Source organism: Myxocyprinus asiaticus, chromosome 41 (assembly GCF_019703515.2).
Source record: "Myxocyprinus asiaticus isolate MX2 ecotype Aquarium Trade chromosome 41, UBuf_Myxa_2, whole genome shotgun sequence".
Classification (NCBI taxonomy): Eukaryota; Metazoa; Chordata; class Actinopteri; order Cypriniformes; family Catostomidae; genus Myxocyprinus; species Myxocyprinus asiaticus.
This window is the reverse complement of record NC_059384.1, coordinates 33,311,083-33,336,255: the sequence shown is the minus strand read 5'-3', so window position 1 is coordinate 33,336,255 and position 25,173 is coordinate 33,311,083. Positions and strand designations below refer to the sequence as shown.

Below are 25,173 nucleotides of genomic sequence, written 5' to 3'. Positions count from 1 at the left end.
GTACTGTTTCGGAAGGAAATTGGTACTTTAATTCACCAAAGTGGCATTCAACTGATCACAAAGTATAGTCAGGACATTACTGATGTAAAAAACAGTATCATCACTATTTGAAAAAAGTCATTTTTGATCAAATCTAGACAGCAGCCATCACTCCAACACCTTATCCTTGAGTAATCATGCTAAATTGCTCATTTGATACTAGAAAATAACTTGCCATTATATCAAACACAGTTGAAAGCTGTTTAGTTAAATGAAGCTTAACATTGTCTTTGTGTTTGTTTTTGAGTTGCCACAGTATGCAATAAACCGGCATGTCTTAAGGTCAATATTAGGTCAAAAATGGCAAAAAAGAAACAGCTTTCTCTAGAAACTCATCAGTCAATCATTGTTTTGAGGAATGAAGGCTATACAGTGCTTGAAATTGCCAAAAAACTGAAGATTTCATACAAAGGTGTACACTACAGTCTTCAAAGACAAAGGACAACTGGCTCTAACAAGGACAGAAAGAGATGTGGAAGACCAGATGTACAACTAAACAAGAGGATAAGTACATCAAAAATCAAAATCAAATCACTTTATTGTCACACAGCCATATACACAAGTGCAATGGTGTGTGAAATTCTTGGGTGCAGTTCCGATCAACATAGCAGTCGTGACAGTGATGAGACATATACCAATTTACAATAACATCAGATTAACACAACACAATTTAAACATCTGTTATACACAATTACACACAACACAATAAACAAATAATAACATACACTGTACAGTATACAATACACACAATATAGATACACATTATTCAATTAAAAAAAAAAGAAAAACAAATATATATATAGTATATATAGAATGTACAGTAGGTTGTATTGTACTGTATTGACATTCAGGCTGTCGGTTGATAGTAAGTTGCCAGTGTGTTGTTAAGAGAGAATATAATATAATAAGAATATAATTTATGACAGTCCGGTGTGAGATATAAGAGTAAGATTAATAAAGTGCAGTGCTGATGTATTTTGATCGTGGGAGATCAAGAGTTCAAAAGTCTGATTGCTTGGGGGAAGAAGCTATCATGGAGTCGGCTGGTGCGGGTCCTGATCCTGCGATACCGCCTGCCTGATGGTAGCAGTGAGAACAGCCCATGGCTCGGGTGGCTGGAGTCTCTGATGATCCTCCGAGCTTTTTTTCCACACACCGCCTGGACTGTGATCAGAGTCTAGTTTGAGAAATAGACGCCTCATATATCCTCAGCTGACAGCTTCATTGACTCAGGACTCAGGGGTGTAGGCCTTATGGGAAGAATTGCAAAGAAAAAGCCATTTTTGAAACAGAAAAACAAAAGAAAAGGTTAGAGTGAGCAAAGAAACACAGACATTGGACAACAGATAATTGGAAAAGAGTGTTATGGATCTTAACCCCATTGAGATTTTGTGTGATCAGTTAGACTGTAAGGTGCGTGAGAAGTGCTCGACAAGACAGCCACATCTATGGCAAGTGCTACAGGAAGTGTGGGGTGAAATGTCACCTGAGTATCTGGACAAACTGACAGCTAGAATGCCAAGGATCTGCAAAGCTGTCATTGCTGCACATGGAGGATTTTTTGATGAGAACTCTCTGAAGTAGTTTTGAAGTAGTTTTTTCAAATTGTAATAGTAATTTTTCATGTTATTAATGTCCTGACTATACATTGTGATCAGTTGAATGCCACTTTGTGAATAAAAGTACCAATTTCTTTCCATAAGAGCAAAATCTGTACATTATTCCAAACTTTTGGCCACCTGTGTGTGTGTGTGTGTGTGTGTGTGTGTGTGTGTATATATATATATATAATATACACACACATACAGTTGAAGTCCGAAGTATACATGCACCTTAGACAAATACATTTAAACTCAGTTTTTCACAATTCCTGACATTTAATCGTGGAAAACATTCCCTGTCTTAGGTCAGTTAGGATCACTATTTTAAGAATGTGAAATATCAGAATAATAGTAGAGGGAATGATTTCAGCTTTTATTTCTTTCGTCACATACCCAGTGGGTCAGAAGTTTACATACACTTTGTTAGTATTTGGTATCATTGCCTATATATGGTTTAACTTGGTTCAAACGTTTTGGGTAGTCTTCCACAAACTTCTCGCAATAAGTTGCTGGAATTTTGGCCCATTCCTCCAGACAGAACTGGTGTAACTGAGTCAGGTTTGTAGGCCTCCTTGCTCGCACATGCTTTTTCAGTTTTGCCCCCAAATGTTTTATCGGATTGAGGTCAGGGCTTTGTGATGGCCACTCCAATACCTTGACTTTGTTGTCCTTAAGCCATTTTGCCACAACTTTGGAGGTATGCTTCGGATCATTGTCCATTTGGAAGATCTATTTGCGACCAAGCTTTGCAACAAAGGTGTTGCATCATTTTCTTTCCTCATGATGCCATCTATTTTGTGAAGTGCACCAGTTCCTCCTGCAGCAAAGCACCCCCACAACATTATGCTGCCACCCCCATGCTTCACGGTTGGGATGGTGTTCTTCGGCTTGCAAGCCTCACCCTTTTTCCTTCAAACATAACAATGGTCATTATGGCCAAGCAGTAAAATTTTTGTTTCATCTGACCAGAGATCCAGCTTCCTAGTTCAGTAATCAGGGCACTGATCAGTGAGTCAGCCATTTTAAGGGCGGTCACAATCGCAAAATCATTCCATTGCATTGAAACATTCGCTCCCTAAAAAAATCCCACAATGCACCGTAAAAACCAGGGAGCATCATTGTTCATTATGTTCCCTTACCGGAAATGTCGTCATGTCTTCTGAAGTCTTTCAAGTCATTAGAAGATGAGCACAAGTGCAAATATATGATGACAAAGCCTTATTTTATCTTTGTTTAGATGTCTTCCATAATTACAATGGAAGAGAAACAATCTTTTAAAAATTTGAGTTGTTAAAAGTAGGTTTAAAATACACTCCTATTTTTATGTCTTTTAATGTCATTTATCTTTCATAATATCACTGTTCATGAATATCTTCAATGGAAATTAACATTAGTGTCATTTATGCAGTGATGGTGCTGATTAATAACAGCTGCGCTTGAATGTGTGAGCTTGTTATTGTGTTGCAGGTAAATGAGTCATAAGTGTCCCTATGTTCAGTGGATGAACACCATTGCTAGTGCCCGAATTCGTGTTCACAGTATACTGATTCACAGCATAGGGATATAGAGCACAACAGTGCCCGCCCACTTTATCCGCCATCTTGGTTCCGGAACTATTTTCCCATTCATTAATGTCTTCCATAGGGATTTAATAAAAAAAAATAAAAAAAAAAAATACATAAAAGAATTCAGGCCATGAACCAAGCCAACAGCTCTGAGTTGTATCACAATATTACAAACTTTGATTTGAAAAAGTATTTGAAAATTGGACAAAAAGATGAAGGTACAAGACTGTGTACTATTTTAATGAGGGAATTAGCTACAGTCCCATAAAACATTGAAGCAAAGCAGAAAATGAATGGGATGTTTACTTCCGGAACCATACTGTTGCGATCTGTAGATGTGGCTAACACTCAAGAGTTGATTCTAGTGGAGTTTGATGTTAGCATGTTGCTAAGCTAATCACTTATTAGTTGTACTTTTCATTACTGAATGAATTACATTTTTAATTGACATTTCTCTTGACTCATTCATCATCTTGGACATTTTTTTATTTTATTTTTTTAACTGTGACTGCTGCAGTACATTTTGATATTTGCAGTACATATTTCGCTACCCTTTTGTAGCATTTGTTTTTCCTGAAGGTTTTTGCTTGTAAAACAGTCATTGTTTGTCATGACCAGTTTCTCTCTGACCCTTAGAATTAAATAGAGTTTGATGGTTTTTATTAATCTGCCTTTCAGACTTTTATATATTTAAATCTTCATTCAGAGCCAGTTCCTTTAAAAAGAATACTGTAACTTAATCATTTGCATGGCATTCGATTCCATTAACAGAAGAGTGCTGATAGATCAACTAGGGGCATGAGTTTGGAGTGGGACTATGTTTGTTTCACCAATGGTGTTCAGGAAACCTTTTGGAAGGCTTTGCAATTTCGTTGGTGGCACTACTAAAAGAGATGTCTTTGGAATTGTTAAAGGAATATTCCAGGTTCTCAATACAAGTTAAGCCGAATCAATAGCATTTGTGGCATAATTTTGATTACCACAAAAATGAATTTCAACTTGTCCATCCTTTTCTTTAATAAAAGGTTACAGTAAAGCACATACAATGGAAGTGAATGGGGCCAATCTGTAAACATTAAAATACTCACTGTTTCAAAAGTGTAGTCATAAGATGTAAACAAAATGTGTGTGAACGATTGAAGTGTGATAAAATGGCTTATTAACCTTTTCTATGTAAAGTTGTAGCCAACTTTACACTTTGTTCCCATGACGATGTAATGCCGTAAACCCTCAAACGAGCATAAAAACGATGATTTAAACAACTTTATAGCTTAACTGGTTTTAACAGAAAAATGTATGTAAGAGCTTCACATTTCTGATTTTAAACCCTCCACAAATTGTCCCCATTTACTTCCATTGTAATTGCTTTACTCTAACCTTGATTTTTGCTTATTTAAAAAAAAAAAAAAAAGAGCGATAAGTCAAAATTGTGGTATTCAACAAAATGCCTCAAATGCTGTCAATTGAGCCTAACTTTTATTGATCCAGGAACATTCCTTTAGGGTACTGGAATCATTTATTGAAATTGGAAAACCACTGTGAATGAGTGACTCTTACAAGTGATGAAAAAGACTCACGAATTGTCAGTTAATTGCATCATGTTGAAATTAAAATAAACCAAGAAGGTTAATGGAAATGTTCATTTAAATTAGAACCAGACTACTTTCAATTCCCATCTCTTTTGTCCCTCCTACTATGATGTAAACCTTCATAAAGAGGAAGTAGCACATCAAGTGGGTTATTTATATTTATGCAGATCTTCAGGACAGAGGAGGGATCACATACAGTAGTCTTTCATCCCATCCCCGCTGCAGCCCACTCCTGGCTGGCCCTCTCCAAACCAGGTCCCTTTTTAAATGTTAATTCCTTTTTTCCGCTTCTCTGAGTCTCAGTGGCTCTCTCTCTCAGAGCCACATCCAAGAAACCAGTCATTCCAGGCCCCCCACCCCTTTCCGGCACTCTCCCTCTCCTTCTCTTTCATACTTTGCCTCTAAACAGCCAGTCCTTGTTGCTGGAGCCAAGTGTGATAACCCCGTACCTCATTGTTTCAGGCAGGGCTTCATGGGTGTTTTAGTTGCACCATAGGCCTTCTTGAAACACGATTAGAAAGCTGTCGTCTACAAGTAAATTGCCAAGTGTTTGTAATTTGAGAGAGGAGCAGGCAGCATAGCTGAAATATTCTTTTGTGGTTTGTTTATTCTCTTATTCACTTCCTCCTTCAGGGTCAGCTCACCAGACAGCGGTCTGCACTCAACGTCAGCTCCCGGTAGTACAGACCCCGCTGCCGAGGAGCTCAGCCGCAAGTTCTGGGATGAACTCGGCCAAATTGGCCTTCCCGATGACATTAACGTTGAATCTTTGTTCGACCCCACTGGTTAGTATCCATGCTCTAGAGTCTGATTGGCTGTCGTTGTCGTTTTTGAGTGGCTGATGGTGTTTACTGTTGCACCTGCAGGGCAGTGCTGCTCTCACCTGCGCTGTGCAGCGTGGTCAGAGGGTGTATGCCATGGGGAGGGACAGTCACTGCTGTACGTGGACAAAGCAATTGACTCAGGGAGCACAGAGGTAAGTGACAGACAGTGTCTTTGAGGTCTAATTGGTGTGTTTGTATTCGCAAAATAGTTGTTTTATAATCTTTTACCCCTTTGCTACTGACATGGTGCCAATCTGACCCCGTTCTGCACATTTCAGCCAAAGAAAAGACGGTTCCTGTTTTTGATGCACTGCACAGTTCAGATCATATCACTTGATTTTCTCTTTCTGTCTGAAATAAAATGTTTTTTTACAGTAATGCAAGGCTGCAGGAAGTAGGAGAATTAGATTTAAACTCTCATCAGTAAAATAACCAAAAAACCGTACAACCGGTTTCCAGAATTAATGACAAATGCAAATAAAAATGGACTTTGGTGTGTTTGGTGTGTGTGTTAAACTGAGTTAACAAAATTAAATAGTTACTCAGCAGTTGGCTGGTAACTTCATTAGAAACATATCATGGTTCAAGTAGAATTGTAAGAACAACGTTCTGTCCTGTGTTGATGTGAGTGACTTGAGCGTTTAACAGTCTACAAATACAAACTTTCTACTAAAGAAAAACTTGTGCATCTTGAGTAGGTTATTTTTCTTCAGAAAGAGTCATACAGTGTGTGGAATATTCCTCAAATTTAGCCATTAAAAGGAAAATATGAGGACCAAAATCACAATTTGCCTTAACATATTTTTGAAAGTCATGTGTCTTTTATTGTTAGTAATAGTATATTTTTGGACTCTCAAAAATCGAGAATAAATAAAGCTAAATTTTTTAGTTTCTACATTATTTGTACTTCAGAACTTTGTTTTGTTAGATCTTCATACCATGTGACCCACATTTGGTTTTTTGATAATTGAAAATGGGTAAAATGTAACAATCTATGGATGGATCCGCATTGAGAGCCCCATATCTCTGGTATTACACCTTGTAGGGCCTTAAAAATTAAGATACCAAAAGAGAAGTTTGTTCTGAACCATAAACTAAAAGGATATTTAGATATCTTTAATAATTCTGGAGTTATAGGTATTCAAACTTTGGAAAAACAACACAAAGTGCTTTTTCCAGTTTTTTGAAATAATACCATTGGTATATAATGCAACAAGGGGTGCTGAAGTCAACTGAATATTAAGGCTTTCATCATCATTTATATATTTATATTGCCAGTTATCAGTCATACTTACCACAAATGAAAAATATATTGATCTCAAAATATGTTTAATTGATACACTCATTTTGTATCTGTAATTTAAGCCGAATATGTGTCCAAAATATTCATGCTATATAGAATTTATTGATATTTTTAAAATATTGATTTTAAGATATTGATCGTTTTGTATTTATGGATACGGTTGAATCTTAATATTTTAGCGACACTCCTGAGCAGAGGTTTGTCAAGCACCAGCACCATTTCGATGGTAAAGAGCTATTAGTGGTGTTAAGTAGGCTCATGTGTGTTGTGTTTGAGTCCATTTGTATATTTGAATGCGATGCAGATTTAAGTTATAATGTTCACTGGGACCTATTTATGTAAAGGAAAGACAAACGCAGTCATTTTTTATTAAAGTATTCAGACTTAATCATGAATGGGTTATTATTGGCAATGGAAGATACTGGAGAGGTTTTGTCAGTCCCCGTTCTCTAAAATATTTTCTAATTAGGAGCCAAGCAGTTCAGAACTGCTACAGCCATTTCTCTTGTGCGACTCGACTAATTAACACAATGCAATGTGGCTGAGAGGCGTGCTGAACCCAGGCAGGAAAAGCATATTAGGAGTAATTAATTTTTACATCAGCCTATTCTCTTCACCTGGGATCTGATTCTCAAGGATAAACAGATTGCATCTATCCGAATGTGCTGGTAAAATATGTTGATTATAGTCCGGATCTGTAAAAACCCCCAAAGCCCAAGTAGAAGCTTAGGAAGTGCTGTCAGCGAAATGGAAGTGATTGTGGTTCTTGTTATTTGAGATGAGTAATATTTCAGAGGACTGTCCTCACTATTGTCTCTCTGCACTCTCTAATCTGATTTGTTTGACACAACTGGCTCAGGTTTTCATGCAAAGGCAAAAAATTATATTTGGTCAGTGGGGACAGTTGTATGCTAAATAAATAAATATAAATTGGGAAAATAAGTTTGTTTTGTTCACATATTTTACCAAGAAGAAAGTTTCAAAATAAGCTAACTTTAAAAAACTATGCTTTCTTTTGGGGGAAAAAATGAAATGAAATATGCATTAATAAAAATAAATAAATAAATAAAAATCAAAATAACCATAAAAAACATTTTCACTCACCCTGAGCTTACGTAGAAACCAATACTGACGGCATTAGGGTAATGCACATATATAAACTCTGGGTAAACATAAAGGCTATTACACATGTTATTCAGAAAAACAAGTGGTGAAATTTGGCTTTTTATAAAATGCACTCTGCCTGTGTTCAGTTATTTAACGCACGATCGGATAATCTTCTAAGTTTCTCGTACCGCTTTGCTTATTTTTTCCACCATAAAAGCAGATCCTTGTCCGTTGGTTTGCATGACTCCAACAAGATCCGAATACCAATACTAGAGTAGATAAGAATCAAAATGTTACAAGGAATGCCACACTTGGATTTGCCTGAAAGCTCACGTCTCCTCTCATCCAACTCCTTGACGACAAAAATCCTCATTGCCCCCCAGTAGACTTAATTGTAACTGCGAGATTTGGAGAGAGATTAAGATGTAAAGAACAGGATAATTCAGCGTTGTCCACAGCAGGCATGTGCAAAGAAAAATAAATTTGCTAAATTCGAGTAGTGTTTAATAGTGAACTAGCTGATGCAAAATGAGTACTCGATTAGTCGATTACTTGTGCACATCCCTATAAATTGCTCAAAATATTTATCTACTACAAAATAATAATTACTCCTCTAAAACTGTAATCAGATTACTAACTTTTTAGTTTCTAAAACACTTTTCTTAAAGTTTGTTTTTCTGCTCAACGAATTCAAAATAATGGCTATATTTCCTGTTTGTTCATTGTCAACACGTCATACACTAAGCACCGCGTATTTCTCCTTTACAATGACTCTGTAGGGGGTACACATCTTCAGTTGTCACAAATGCAGACAGATGTACATATGAACATAATTTAAGTTTTGAATGCATTGTACATAAATATTTTAGAAATGCTGTATTTGTAACCTAAATAATGTACTTAAAAGTAATTAGTTTAATTTAAAGTCAGTAACTGTAATTGATTACAAGAATTTTCAAATGTAACACTGGAAATTGTTTACATGATAAATCACCTTTTATAGAATTTGTTAGAATTTGAATGTTAGACATTTCAAACAGTTTATTTTCTGGCAAGGTATTTTGCATAAATTCAAGCTTTATTATCAATTGCATGGAAATACAGCATGTATCAGTTATTGCTGGCAATGAAATGTGTTTTTGCATGCTGGAGGGGATAACAGAAAAGGAAAGATGCAGAGTGTCACAATGAACATTAAAATAGTTGCACTGCAGCTTGGCTGTTTTACAGTCTTATCATTTGCAGGTAGAATCTGTTGTGTAATTCACTGGACTTTGATGAATGCCACAGTACAGTTTGCCAGACAGTAGGGAAGGGAACAGTTTTTGACTGGGGTGACTGGGGCCTTGAAGATAGACCCGGCCTTCATAAGACATCAATCTAAGTTGATATCTTGCATGTTTGGGTGCTCACAGCCAGTAAGGATACTCTCAGTGGTGTTCCTGTTGAAGGTGGCCTGTATATGCAAGAGAGAGCCAAATTTCTTTGGCCTACTGTGAAAGAATCAGTGCTGACATGCCACTTCTGACACTTTTATGTTGGTGTGGTGAGTCTGGGTTCTCTGTAATCTGCTATAATTTACCATTGCTTTACTCGAGCTGCATAGGTTCCACGCAGAAGTATAAATCGGCCTTTAAGCTCCATTTAGGGTCATGTAGATAAACAGTATCCCATAGTACTTATGAAATCACTGTGTAAATGCAGTCCACATACTGAATGACCAAGACACAAACCAGCTGACAGTGTCCACAGTCATCTGGCACCTTATTGCATCTTTCATCACTAGCCTGCTCCTTTTGGAGTTCTGCCATCATGCCTTTTTGTTTAGAGAATTTCAATGAGGGAACACTGCTCTACTTTGTAATGGTGTCCTTTGTGTTTTGGCACCAATAAAGTATCAGCTGTAGCTTTTTTCCCCTCAATGAAGGATGTGTCTAAAAAGATGGATTAATTTGTTTAATACATTATTTGAGGCAAACATGGAAGAGCTACTCAACACCCATTCAGCTCTGAGAGTGGACAATGGGGTGTTCAGAGTGATTCAGAAAAAGGGCATTATACTGTAGGCAGAGGCTGCTGTCAGCCCCAGAGGAGTCACCGCCTGGGCGATAATTGCTTAAAGCTTGGTGTTAAAAGGTATTTGCAGATTGTTGCATTTGGGCCTTAGGCCAAGGGTTTTTAAAGCATGAGAGACTGCTGACTAGAGAAATTTTTTAGTTTAAGGCCCCTTTCTTAGTCCCTGCCGTCCTCTATTATTCAAAGTGTGAGTGCTTTTTTTCCATGGTGGTGATTTAAATGTCTGGCCAGTTTTTATCTGTGCCCTTATTTTGAATGGCATTTGCCTTGATCCTGAATGCTTTACTGGATGTATTAGAAAGGCTGTAAAAATACATATTAAATGAAGGGAAACCGTGTAACGACCAAAGGGACCTATGAGAGGAGCACTCCATTGTGGTGGCCTTGCCTGTGAGGGTTTATAATTTTGTAGCACACATTCAGCATAAAATTACTACAATAGCTATGTGATTAACAGACTAAAATTGCTGATTTTTCGCACCAACATTATTCAGATAGAGTGTGAAAAGAAGCTCATTCACATGCTTTAGTGCAAAACACACTGAAGGTCAACAGTTTGGACACACCTTATCATTCTTTACAATTACATGAAGGCAGGAATTTTATAGTGACCAAAATGTTAAACTATTCAAAACTACATTATATTTTAGGCTAAGTCCACATTAATATGGATACATTTGAAAACGTTCTCCGTCTACATTGCTGTTTTTAAGCATTTTCCAAAAGTTGCCCGTCCACACTGAAATTAAGAAAACTCTTAAATCCCCTTACTGCACATGCAAAAAAATCGCCATTCCATGTACGGTCTGAAATGTAATTGTCCTTTTTCTCCACCACCGTACAGCAATTCCGAGTAAACTTCCTGTCTCCTTTGAAGGAATGCAATGTGAAGGTTGTTCACAAGTAACATTTATCTTTAACAACACTATCAAATTCAGTAGCAGGCACAACAAAGCCGCTACAACATGGGCCACCATATTAATTGTTTTGGGTTGAATGGGTCATATGACTGCATCACATGACAACACACAGTACCATCATCATTTTCAGATGTCTCCTTTTCCCCTGTCTAAACTATAACGCAAACACAGCATTTTCAAATGTGTCCACTTGGGAGAGCGTTTTCGAAAAGCTCCAAAAAACGCTGTCTCAATGTGAATTGAAGGCCAAAACGTAGAGAAAAAATATGATTTTTGAACGAAAACGTATTCTATTAAATTTGTTGAGCGGAAAAACATACTTCTCTGTGAAGTGTTTTAGAAAGTAACTTAAAAGTAAATTAATTAGTAATGTGATTACTTTTTGAAGTAGTGAAGTAGATGAAGTAGTTAGTGAAGTAATCTGATTATAATTGTTAGAGTAATTAAAAGTAATTTTTAGTGGATTTCTTTTGAGTAATTTACCCAACACTGCTTCTGGGTACTTAAAAGCATGTGTTTTATTGGTTGTTGACCTATGCTTCAGAAAAAAAAAAGATATGTTTCATCACAGTGTCCAAAGGGATGCATTGTTTCTTTTTAAAACCAAAAATTTGTATTTTGTTGTCTTCATGCAGCCCAGGGTTTGTTGCCTTGTGTACCTGCGCATGCACCTAGAGTTGACTGTACTAAAGCCGTCGTAGTGCACTTGTGTCAAGCATGTTCGCACAGGCTTGTGGTCAATAGAGTATACTTTGAAAAGCGTGAATGCTAGAACGTGTGCGCACGCAGAAAAAATAAGTATACCCTACCCTTAGGGTGCTTTCTCACTAGAACTTTGGGTGCACACCCAGGTTCAGATTACGCAAAAGTTTGGTTTGTTTGCATGATGTGAACACTGTTTTCCAAACTCGGGTGCGTACCCATGAACTGCACCCAAGTCCGCTTGAAACTGCACCCAAGACCGCTTGAAAAGGTGGTCTGGGGTATGGTTCATGTGAACTCCAGTACAGTTCTCTGCTGTACTGGATGCAATTGTATATGGATGCAATTGTACCAAATTGCGGAAGTGAACCGATATTGATGACATATAATTTGTGTCTTTGCAGGCTCCCAATCGCAGTTATTGTGGTATGATGCATTTCTCATACCTGCTTGTGTCCAAATAAATAACCTTCAGAGAGCAGCTCACATTCCTTACATCGGACTTGCAATAGACAAACGCTAACATTCATCACATCATTGCACATTCAACGCATCCGTGGCAGACAAACACATGGATCGTTCTGTGCATGGAAAGTTGTGGTGGTATTGTAAATCCAAAGAGATGAATACTTTAATAACACAGAAAAGCTAATGTCTTCTTGAATTGTTACCTAGTTACAGTGGTAAACAGCTGCTGCTTGTACTCATGTTGTTGACTCAACTGGACCGCGGTTTGGACCCAAATAATATGATGTGGAGTGGTGGTGGCGTTGTGGGCTAAAGCACAGAACTGGTAAGCAGAAGGTTGTCAGTTCGATCCCCACAGCCACCACCATTGTGTCCTTGAGCAAGGCATTTAACTCCAGGTTGCTCCAGGGAAATTGTCCCTGTAAAAAGTGCACTGTAAATCGCTTTGAATAAAAGCGTCTGCCAAATGCATAAATGTAAATGTAATGTGAACAGTGACCAGTGTTGGCAGGGGGAGGGTGGAGGAAATGATCTCTGGTTCAGTGCAAGCAGTCAAACCAAGTGTTAAAGCACCCTTAAATTTAATGTGTCTTTTTTTTTTTAGTGCTGTGCATACTGTAAGCGCCTTGGAGCCTCCATAAAGTGCTGTGAGGAGAGCTGTGGGCGCTCTTATCATTACCCCTGTGCAGCTGCTGCCGGAACCTTCCAGGACATAAAGAGATACACCCTCCTCTGCCCCGACCACATACAACAAGCCCTCGTACGATGTGAGTTGCACGCACACACACACACACAGATGTTTCTAATGAGTACATGAGAAAATGATGTGGCTTAGTATGGAGTGATAAAGCGGACAAAATTAATTAAATATTCAATTAAATAATTAAGTGCATCATGAACTCTGTAATTCTGTAAATCCCACGCTTAAACTTTGATAGGTGAAAGGGACTGTTGACATTTAAATTAGTATTTCATGTTGTATTTCATTTCACTTTTCATTTCAAGGCGTATTTCATTCATTATTACATGTTTTTTTTTATTTTTATAGAAAATAATTTTGTGCCTTATGCTTTTCATTGTATTTTTATTTGTTTAATGAAACATTTCATTAAGTATTTACAGCAATTATTTCATTAAGTATTTAATTAAATTTTGTCTGCTATATCCCTCCATAGCTTAAACAGTATGTAGTAAATTGTGATACATATAATGCTGAAATGCATAAAATAGTTACAGCACAGGAGATGTCCTTTTACAGTTGAAGATGTATTGTATTTTAACTCTCTTATTCTTCCATTGGGTCTTTTTCTCTCTTTAGCGAAAGATGTGGCAAAGTGTGTGGCATGTGACAATGCTGGAGATGTGTTGGACCAGCTGTTCTGCTGTACGTGTGGTCAGCATTACCATGGCACCTGTCTGGACATCACAGTCACACCGCTCAAGAGAGCAGGCTGGCAGTGCCCTGAGTGTAAAGTCTGCCTCACATGCAAGTGAGTATCCAGATCACCTCTACATTAGCTTTTCATCACTGTTCCTGTTTGCAGAATTCCACATGATTTGAATGCGTATGATTAAGAAAATTATGTCGTCTATACATACAGTGGCAAGAAAAAGTATGTGAACCCTTTGGAATTAGCTGGTTTTCTGCATTTATTAGTCATAAAATGTGATCTCATCTTCATCAAAGTCACAAGTATACAACAATGTGCTTAAGTTTACAACACACAATTATAATCTTGCATTTCTTTATTGAACACATCCCATTAAACATTCACAGTGCTGTGGAAAAAGTAAGTAAACCCTTGGATTTAATAACTGGCCGATCCTCCTTTGGCAGCAATAACCTCAACCAAGCGTTTCTGGTAGCTGCAGATTAGACCTGCACAACACTCGGAAGGAATTTTGGACCATTCTTCCTTACAGAACTGCTTCAGCTGAGCCACATTCTTAGGATGTCTGGTGTGAACGGCTCTCTTGAGGTCATTCCATGTAATCTGTATTTGGTTAAGATCTGGGCTCTGACTGGGCCACTCCAAAAGCTGGATTTTCTTTTTTTGGAAAGCTATTCTGTAGTGGGTTTACTTTGATGCTTAAGGTCATTGTCCTGCTGCATCACCCAACTTCTACTGAGCTTCAGCTGGCACACAGCCACCATTTTCATGTAGGATATTTTGATAAACTTGGGAATTATTTTTTCCCTGGCAAGCGTTCCATGTAGCAAAGCAGCCCCAAATTATGATGCTCCCTCCACCATACTTCACCGTTGGGATGAAATTTTCATGTTGGTATGCGGTGCCCTTTTTTACACCATAAGTAGTGCTGCGTGTTCTTCCCAAACAATTCAACCTTAATTTCATCTGTCCAAAAAATATTTTCCCAGCAGTGTTGTGGAGTGTCAAGGTGGTCTTTGGCAAACTTCAGGCATGTTTTTGTTAGAAAGCAGCGGCTTCCTTCGTAGTGTCCTGCCATGGACACCATGCCTGTTTAATTTTTTCCATATAGTAGACTCATGATATTAACCAGTTCCAATGATTCCTTCAAGTCTTTACTGTCACTCTAGGGTTCTTTTTTTACCTCACTGAGCATTCTGTGGTGTGCCCTTTGAGTCATCTTGGCTGGATGGCCACTTTTGGGAGAGTATCCACAGTACTAAATCATCTCCATTTATAGACAATTTGTTGATCTGTGGACAGATGAATATCTAAGCTCTTCGAGATAACTTTGTAACCCTCTCCAGTTTATGCAAAGAAACAATTCTTGATCAAAGGTCTCCAGAAATCTCTTTTTAATTAATTTTTTAATTAATTAAATTTAATTAAATTTAATTTATCACACATTATACATTTTGCACATATACAGTGAAATTCTTTTTTTTTTCCACATATCCCAGCTAAGCTGGGGTCAGAGTGCAGGGTCAGCCATGATATGGCGCCCCTGGAGCAGATAGGGTCAAGGGCCTTGCTCAAGGGCCCAACAGTGGCATCTTGGCGGTGCTGGGGCTTGAACCCCCGACCTTCTGATCAGTAACCCAGAGCCTTAACCGCTGAGCCACCACTGCCCCTCAAGTTTTCGCATATCCCAGCCAAGCTGGGGTCAGAGCGCAGGGTCAGCCATGATACGGCGCCCCTGGAGCAGATGGGGTCAAGGGCCTTGCTCAAGGGCCCAACGGTGGCATCGTGGCGGTGTTGGGGCTTGAACCCCTGACCATCTAGTCATTAACCCAGAGCCTTAACCGCCAAGCCACCACTGCCCCTGGTGGCAGCGTGGTGCTAGTTTTAGCTAGGCATGGTCCACGCCAGCAGATGCTTCTTTTAAATAGCAAACTCAAAATGTTTGAGTGCTTTTTATAAGTCATAGTCGCTCTAACCTACACCTCCAATCTCGTTTCATTAATTGGATGCCAGGTTTGCCAGCCCCTGACACCTTTCAGCATGTCCCTGAAAACTGCAGTTGTCAAGCCCCTCCAAAAAAGCAAACTGGATAACTATATTAAACAAATACAGACCAGTCTCAAATCTTCCTTTAATAGGCAAGATAATTGAAAAGATTGTTTTCAATCAGCTGAACAAATTCTTAAACTCAAATGGCTACTTGAAAAAATTCCAGTCTGTTTTCTGACCGCATCACAGCACAGAGATGGCGCTCATAAAGGTACTTAATGATATTTGCCTAAATACTGGTTCAGGCAAAATATCAGTGCTGGTATTACTAGATCTTAGTGCTGCCTTTGACGCTGTTGACCACAACATTCTCCTAGACAGATTGGAAAACTGGGTAGGTCTCTCTGGGATGGTCCTCAGCTGGTTCAGGTCATATCTAGAAGGGAGGGGCTACTATGTGAACATAGGGAACTATTAATCTGAGTGGACATCCATGACTAGCAGCTCAATTCTTGCACCGCTCCTGTTCAACCTGTATGTGCTCCCACTTAGCCAAATTATGAAAAAGAAACAAACTGCGTACCATAGCTATGCAGACGATACCTCGCCCTATCGCCAAGTGACTACAGCCCCATAGACTCTCTGTGCATGTGCATTGATGAAATTAAAAGATGAATGTGCCGAAACTTCCTTCAGTTAAACAACAACAAGACAGAGGTCACTGTATTTGGTAACAAAGGTGAAATTCCCAAGGTGAACTCATACCTTTACTCCAAGAGTCTAAAGACAAAAAATCAGTAGTTTCAAAATCAAAAAATCAAATCAAAAGTTTCAGTGGTCACATCAAATCAATAACTAAATCAGCCTACTATCATCTCAAAAATATAGCAGTAATTAGATGTTTTGTATCCAGTCAAGACTTAGAGAAACTTGTTCATGCATTCATCACCAGAATGGTGGATTACTGCAATGGACTTCTCACCGACCTTCCCAAAAAGACAATTAGACAGCTGCAGCTCATTCAAAATGCTGCTGCCAGGATTCTCACCCGAACCAAAAAATCTGAGCATATTTATCCAGTCCTGATGTCTTTACTCTGGCTTACAGTTACATTTAGAATTGATTTGAAAGTACTAGTACTTGTTTATAAATCACTCAATGACTTGGACCTAAATACATTGCAGATATGCTTGTTGAATATAAACCTAACAGACCTCTCAGATCATTAGGATCAAGTCAGTTAGAAATACCAAGGATTCACTCAAAACAAGGTGAGACTGTGTTTAGTTATTATGCCACCCGCTGCTGGAACCAGCTTCCAGAAGAGGTCAGGTGTGCTCCAACAGTAGCCACACTCAAGTCCAGACTGAAGACACATCTGTGCTGCACTTCATTTTAATAATTTGTACTTTTTTCAATTTATCTTATTACTTGTAATTCTTATTTCTTGCTCTTAATTGGTTTTAAAATGATTTTTTATGACTCATATATTTTTTATAATTTTTGTGTAAGGCACTTTGAATTGCCATTGTGTATGAAATATGCTATATAAATAAACTTGCATTGCATTGCAGCCGGACATCAATGATGCATGTAAAACAATAAACATCCACTGCAAACTGCAAGGATTGTGCAAAGTATTGTATTAAAGCATCTCTAATGTTACAGTCTTCTTAGTATGATTTCCATGTGTTGTAGAGTTTCTCTTTTGTAGGTCGCATTGGATAAAATCATCTGCTAAATGAATAAATGTAAATGTAACATTCAAAAATCTGTAGTGTTAAACATTCTGGCACAAGTTGTTAGAGGGTTGTTAATGAACCGTATCTGAATCGTTGACTCCACAGGAATATTTCCCTGTTGTCATGAAATATTCTATGATATTTTCTGCTTAACCTCCTCAGAAAAACACACACATTAAAGGCATGTGATGCAAGAGGAAATGGATCTCTGTGAGTGAGTTGCAGGGAGATTAAAAAACAGCTCTGAATGAAATTCCCTAAGGGAGGTTGTGTCTTCGTCCACTGCACAGATACTGTAACACTCAATACCGTCATATTATTTAAACTGATACTTGTTAAAGCAAAACAACCATTAAGCTGAGCTCAACAAAGGTAACATGGAACTGAAAGAAATCAAATACAGTAATCCTAATAATCAACAATGAATTTTCAGTTGTCTCGACTCACACAGACTCTGCATACTTTTTTTTGGCAGATGCTATGTGCACTGTAACATATATATGTGGGTAAATGTGTGGACTTCTAGAAAGTAAAGACTCGTTAAAACCTTTTTCACACTCTTGCTAGTTATTTGACATAAGAGGCACTTAAAAAAGTGAGTTTTAATGTGACATTCATATATACCAAAAAGTTAAAAAAAAAGAAAAATACAATTCTGATCGTTTTGGTGAAAATCAACCCCTGTGACAGGAAATGGCCCAAATAAAAATAAATAAATAAATAAAATATTACTTGCATTTTCTATTTTTAATTTGGGGATTTTTGCCTTTTAATTCAGGATAATGTCACAAGATGGATATGAACTTGAGTTGTCCAGAACATAAGTGCCACTGCACATAATTTCGGAGCATGTGCACAACCTTGCAGGTCACTTCGCCAACCTCGGATTAGCATTTTGTCGTAGTGGCTTTGTGCACTAAGGGGGTTAGAATAGCTGCACTGCGCGGCCAGTGCTATTTATACCAGGGTGCAAATAGCCACTCCATGTATACAGTGGCAAGAAAAAGTATGTGAACCCTTTGGAATTAGCTAGTTTTCTGCATTAATTGGTCATAAAATGTGATCTCATCTTCATCAAAGTCGCAAGTATAGACAAAACACAATGTGCTTAAACTAACAATACACAAACAATTATAATCTTTCATGTCTTTATTTAACACATCCCATTAAACATTCACAGTGCTGTGGAAAAAAATGTAAGTGAACCCCTAGGCTAATGATGTCAACAAAAGCTAATAAGAGTAAGGCATTGACTATTTCTAACAGATCTTTTTCTAAACAGTTAGTAGGGAGCGTGCCAAGATGGCAGGTCGATGTTTTAAGATGCTTTAATATTTCTTCCAGGGTTTTGCCATCTATTGCTTCAAAACCAGACATAGTGACTAATTTCTGAAGTTTTTGTGGTGGATCTAGTGCTCTCCTGTGCAAAACCTACTACAAGGGGTGGATGCTAGGTGGTTGCTTACTGACCCAAAAGAGCCCACCGCTGTACTTAATGTATTTGTAAAAGATTTTTCTTCTTGTATTAGTTGAATCTACTGAATCTACTTGAGAACAATACACTGATGAGCCAAAACATTATGACCACCTGCCTAATATGCTCTTGGTTGTTCACATGCCGCCAAAACAGCGCCGACCCGCCGAAGCTGGACTCTACAAGACCCCTGAAGGTGTCCTGTGGTATCTGGCAACAATACATTAGCAGCAGATCTTTCAAGTCCTGTAGGTTGTGAGGTGGAGTTGCCGTGGATCTTGTTAGTCCAGCACATCCCACAGATGCACAATTGGGTTGAGATCTGAGGAATTTGAAGGCCAGGGCAACATCTTGAACTCTTCATTATGTTTTTCAAACCATTCCTGAACAGTGTGTGCAGTGTGGCAGGGCGCATTATCCTGCTGAAAGAGGCCACTGACATCAGGGAATACCATTGCCATGAAGAGGTGTACCTGGTCTGCAACAATGTTTAGGTGGGTGGCATGTGTCAAATTGACGTCCACATGAATGGAGCACCCAGAACTTCCCAGCAGAACATTGCCCAGAGCATCACACTCTCTACACCGGCTTGTCGTCTTCCCATGGTGTATCCTGTTGCCACCACTTCCCCAGGTAAACGGCACATACGTACACAACCGTCCATGTGATGTAAAAGAAAACAGGACTCATCGGACCAGACAAACTACTTCCACTGCTCCAAGGTCCAGTTCTGATGCTCACGTGCCCATTATAGGTACTTTCGACGGTGGACAGGGTTCATCATGGGCACTCTGACTGGTCTGCGGCTACGCAGCTCCATACACAGCAGGGTGTGATGCACTGTGTGTTGACACATACCTCCCGTAACCATCATTACAATTTTCTGTGACTTGTGCCACAGTAGACCTCGTGCATCGATGAGCCCTGTGTGCCCAACACCCTGTCACCAGTTTGTAGTTTGTCCCACCTCGGATCACTGTCTGTAGGTACTCACCACTGCTGACCAGGACCACCCCTCAAGCCTTGCCGTTTCCGAGATGCTCTGACCCAGTCGTCTGGCCATAACAATTTGGCCCTTGTCAAAGTCACTCAGGTCTGCCAATTTCTCCTGCATTCAACACGTTGACTACGAGAACTGATTGTCGGCTTACCATCTAATTTACCCAGATCTTGACATGTGGCCTTGTTAGGGGATGATCAGCGTTATTCACTTCACCTGTGAGTGGTCATAATGTTTTGGCTCTGTGTATATATATATTAGGAAATGTAAACTCCACTGCGATGTGCTCAGTTGGGGTTGAGAGAGTAAAGCTCAGTGTTGGAGAGAGAGAACGTGCATCAGTCTTGACATGTTGCTGAAAATGACTAGTGTCTCTGCGCAGCTGTAAATATCTGATGACATTTTCATTTAATGTGGATTTGCATTGCCTGAAAAAAAAAAAAAAAAAAATGCCTGGAAATGGATCACTTTCACCTCCACTCAGCTCTATAAATACATTTCCATTGACGATTTACCACATATTTGAGCTCACAGAAGCAACGGTGAAAGTGTTATTGCTCATGTGGAGAGTGTAATAGGGCATTTGTTTGACTATGAGGTAGGGCTATTGGGCTGAGATGGGGTGGCTGTAGTTATTGAAGCCATATTGCAGTGACTAGCGGCTACTAGTTGGGTTTTCAAAGGCTGATGCCGATATAATACTGATGCCGTTAATCTAGGGCTGGGTGATATGATATTTTGTCAATATTTGACATATGTTGACATATATCTCTGTTTACATATTTGTTCTGAAATGGCTTAAATGGTGATTTTATTTATTTATAATTTATTTTTTATATCATTTTCATTCATAAGCACCAATATAATGATACATAGTATAGTTACTGTTTAACAGTCGAATGCTGAGCCTTTCAAAGTATACTTCTTTTACCACGGTCCTGTAAGGGCATGCTCGACGGTTGCATTATCAGATGTGATATGTGTGTGTGTCTAGAAATATTGGGCTGTACAGGTCAGTATGTGCGAACTGTGCGCATGATGAAATTTACCTCAAACGCACTGTGCGCGAGACGACATAGCATCACACGGACAACCGAAGTATGCTTTGACTTTAACTCTAGCACCGTTTTTGCTTATTAAATCTGAGACACTCTGAAATTATCTGTTTAAATGCCCTCATACTTGCAAGTTATGAGACAATTTGTGGATTTGTGTGTGCTGTGTATTTTTATGCTTATTTAGAGTATTGCATTAGCAACATGCTTACGTTAAAGTCTGTAGAAATCAATTGAGGAGCACTATTTGTGTGACCACACAGAGTTGCTGCATTCCAGAGGTTCCATTTCATTTAGGATGCATGTAATTTGTAGATTAAAAAGTATTTATTTAATTATTGTAGTATTAAAACGAGTTCATCAAAGTATTTTTACTCATGCTGTCTTGTTATTCAGAGAGAAAATAAATCATGAATATACTGTATGCTTGCTCTTGAGTCATGTAAACAAGATGAATATTTTGCCGTGATACTCTGCGCTGGAATAAAAAAATAATGAATAATTACTCACTTTACCAACACAAAATGGGTGTTGTTTTAACACTTATAAACTGGACTTAACAAATGCATACAAACAATATAACAACTCTTAACAGTTGCTTTTTAATTGGCTGACAGTTTGCTCCGTTTTCATAACATATGATTATTGTCTGTACACCATACTGTCAAACATATGGTCAAAACACCGTACAGATTGGAAAGTAAAACAAAATATTGTCAAACCAAAGGTAAATTGAGTAAAGACGTGAAAGCACAGAGTTTAAAGTCGCATTTTCGCTTGTAACTTCATGTAGCAAACAATATAAAAACAGTAGATGCTCAAACGAGTCCAAATAAACATGAAATTATGCATAGATCTTCACATAAACTTGGGGAAAAAAATATACACCGATCAGCCACAACATTAAAGCCACCTGCCTAATATTGTGTAGGTCCCCCTCATGCCACCAAAACAGCACCAACCCACATCTCAGAATAGCATTCTGATATGCAATTCTTCTCACCACAATTGTACAGAGCAGTTATCAGAGTTACCGTACACTTTGTCAGTTCGAACCAGTCTGGCCATTCTCTGTTGACTTCTCTGTACAATTGTGGTGAGAAGAATATCATATTCAGAATGCTATTCTGAGATGCGGGTTGGCGCTGTTTTGGCGGCACGAGGGGGACCTACACAATATTAGGCAGGTGGTTTTAATGTTGTGGCTGATCGGTGTATCTTTTTATCATCCTGGGGGATGGTCTCTGGTTACAGAGCGGACCTATCACAGCTGTTGTGGACCAATCAACGCGTTGTTACGTTTTTGGAGAGGTGCATGTCAGGCTACAATGTAGGTTCGACGCAGAAGTATAAATCGACCTTTAGAAGGTAGTTGCCCATGTATGCAGTAAACAACATGGCAACTCAGCAGGCAGCTCGTTAGAGACAAAATAATTGATTTCCCGTGATCCATGACTAGTTGACACAGACCCAAAGAAACGAATGGTGGTAGTGCGCAAAGCCCGTGCTTTCTATATGCTGTTCTTAATCTGTCTGTCTTGTTCTTTTGTAGGAACCCAGGAGACGACAGCCAGATGCTGGTGTGTGACATGTGTGATAAATGCTATCATACATTCTGTCTGCAGCCTGTCATGGACTCAATACCCACCAATGGCTGGAGGTGCAAGGTGAGCTTGTGTTTGTGGATAGACAAAAAACAAAGAACACCTTTTGTGGTGTGGAGAATGGGAATTACACAGCGAATAAAGTTGGGAATCGAAAACCAGTTATGAATGTTGAAAGAAATCTGGATTCAAATAATTTTCATGATGTTCAGTTTGAGACTGTTCAGCCCAAGACGGAGCACTTATATTAAAATATATATCTCATTTACTTGCTACTAAGTATCTCAAACAAACTCTTGAGTGTCTTTGAAAGATTTGATGCCATGAGCCCTACAAACTTTTGCAAATCCAACAACTATCTCAGAATTGATAAAGAACTTATAAATACAACTTATGAGCATACAAATAAAAACCTGTGCAACCTGACTCCAGGAAGTTGAGTACAGATAGCCAATCAGATTGGAACATGCCATTTTGAGAAAGCTCTTGCCATTTTAGCATGTGATATGCATTAAATGGTCCGTGAATGGTCCACAGGCGTGCTTTCTGAATTTGACACTAGAGAATACACCGCTCGGGCTTCTAAATTGAGTAACCAAATTGTTAGTCAATCGTGCATATCCTGCATATCTAAAATAATTGAAGAACTGAACCAAATCCCACACATAGACCTTTTGTGGAGGCGGTGAAGAAGCCTGTCAAGGCTTTGAGTCTGTAAGTGGATATCAGAACAGATACTCATTCCTCTTCACCGGCCTCAAATGCTGCTCCTGATGAGCATCAAGTGCCTTTTATTTTATTTTTAATTGTGATGGAAATTTTCAGTGCTTTGCTAGTTTTAAGTACCAGTGGAGGCAGATTTTAAGTATTTATGGAGCAGTAATTATTGCAGAATTCGATCCAAATTGATTTAAGCATTTGAGAGGGACCGTAATGTTTGCAGTATGCAATTGTTGTTCAAGTGCCACTAAGGGTTTACATCCACGTATTCTTTTTGTGCATTTTGGAATATCGCGTTAAAATTGCTGGATGAAACACTAAGATGAGAATAGAATCTCCAAAATGTGCACAGAAATACTTAAAGGGATCATGAAATGCTCTTTTAAAAAAAATAGTTTTATTATCTTCCCTGAGGTCCACTGTTAATGTTAGTAATGTCTTTTTGCATAAAAACATTCATAATTTAGTAATATATGATCATTTTCCACCTTGTCTGAAACGCTCGGTTTTGGCATAAGCACCTCCTTAAAACAACGTAAATGGCCGCTGTTCTGATTGGCTAACAGCATGCAGCCCCTCATATTCAGCCATTTTTGAAACTCAATCTGAAGAGAATGAACAAGCTCCACAACATTATAAAACTAAATTTCAGGGGTGACACAAAATGCACATCCAACACATTGCATCTGAATATATTAAACCGCTCATCTCAAGCACAACTGTTTACACTCACACCCTGTCTACACTGGATACGAGAGTTGCGTCGCATCAAAAGCAATAGAACCCATTAAAATGATGATAATGTCTACCATGGAAGTGTCCGTAGCAGTAAACAGATGTCACTTTCCATTTTGCACTACACATGCTGCCGCTACTATTGCCAACAACACAAATAAATGGTTTAGAAAGGCCGTGTCAACGTGCCCAGTGTAGACAGCCTCAAGCCATTGCGTTGCGTCGCGTCAACGGATGTGTCCGGTGTAAACCGAGTGTCAGCACCATAAACTATAAAACAGTCATGACATTTGAAATATTCATGAATGAAACGGTTTACTTATGTTTTTGATCGGGTCCAAGTGTTTTTAACTGCCCCATACTTCAATAACTGTTCCTTTGCAAAGCTTGAATTGTTTTATGACTGGTTCACAAGCAATCCATTTTGATGCTATCTATGCTGAAATACGTTGAAGATACATCCATATCCAGTTTTCAGTATCAGCTCTTTTCTGGGCACATTCACTGTAAGGCTAAGCCTGGTTTCTACCAAGGTTTTTTTATTCTCCATTGACTAACATCTTATGGAGTTTTGGGTTCCTTCCCACGGTCACCATTGGCTTGCTCACTGGGGGCCTAAAGACAAGTAATTTATAAAGCATAATTTTCAATCACGTTTTCATTTAAACTGCTTAATGATGACTTGACATCACAGACATTACAGCATGATTTTCTGTAAAGCTGCTTTGAAACTATGTGTGTTGTGAAAAGCGCCATACAAATAAAAAATGACGACTTGAAATAAAATATTAATTGGAAATAAAGTAGGATCTGACTTGATTATATTAAATGGGTTTATTTTTAGGAATTTTAACTTATGACTTTATTAAATCATGGTCATGTTTAAGCTGACATTGAAATTGTATTATTGAAGCTATGATATTATTGGTTAGGCTTTTTTTTCTTTGCCTAAATTGTCTATGTTTGCAAGTTACGCCATAGTTATGCCAGCAGAAAAGTAGTTTCAGAGACAGAGAAAGTTAGGTTCAACCAAAATCCCAATAAAAACCAGAACAAAATGAAGAATCGGTGCATAATGCAGGACTTTTAAGTATAAACAAGCCCGAAACACACCAGGGACTCATATTTTGAAAATAAGAAATTCTGAAGCAACTATCAGCATAAATTTTTGCAGATAACCGATAGTTCTAAAAAGCAACTATCGGCAGCGATTAATCGGTAAAACCGATATATTGGTCTGCATCTAGTATGCACTATAAAATTGTGCCA

General features: G+C 38.5%; 1 protein-coding gene across 6 annotated transcripts in view; it reads left to right on the top strand.

Moving 5' to 3' along the window:
* Positions 1-25,173, top strand: part of LOC127431841 (histone-lysine N-methyltransferase 2C-like) — a 257,762-nt gene that overhangs the window by 116,465 nt on the left and 116,124 nt on the right. For all 6 annotated transcript variants that reach the window (XM_051682432.1, XM_051682434.1, XM_051682436.1 and 3 more), the window contains exons 6-10: positions 5,428-5,579; positions 5,661-5,770; positions 12,799-12,961; positions 13,513-13,684; positions 22,398-22,512. In XM_051682432.1, the coding sequence (XP_051538392.1) occupies positions 5,428-5,579; positions 5,661-5,770; positions 12,799-12,961; positions 13,513-13,684; positions 22,398-22,512 (712 nt within the window). The remainder of the gene's footprint in view (positions 1-5,427; positions 5,580-5,660; positions 5,771-12,798; positions 12,962-13,512; positions 13,685-22,397; positions 22,513-25,173) is intronic.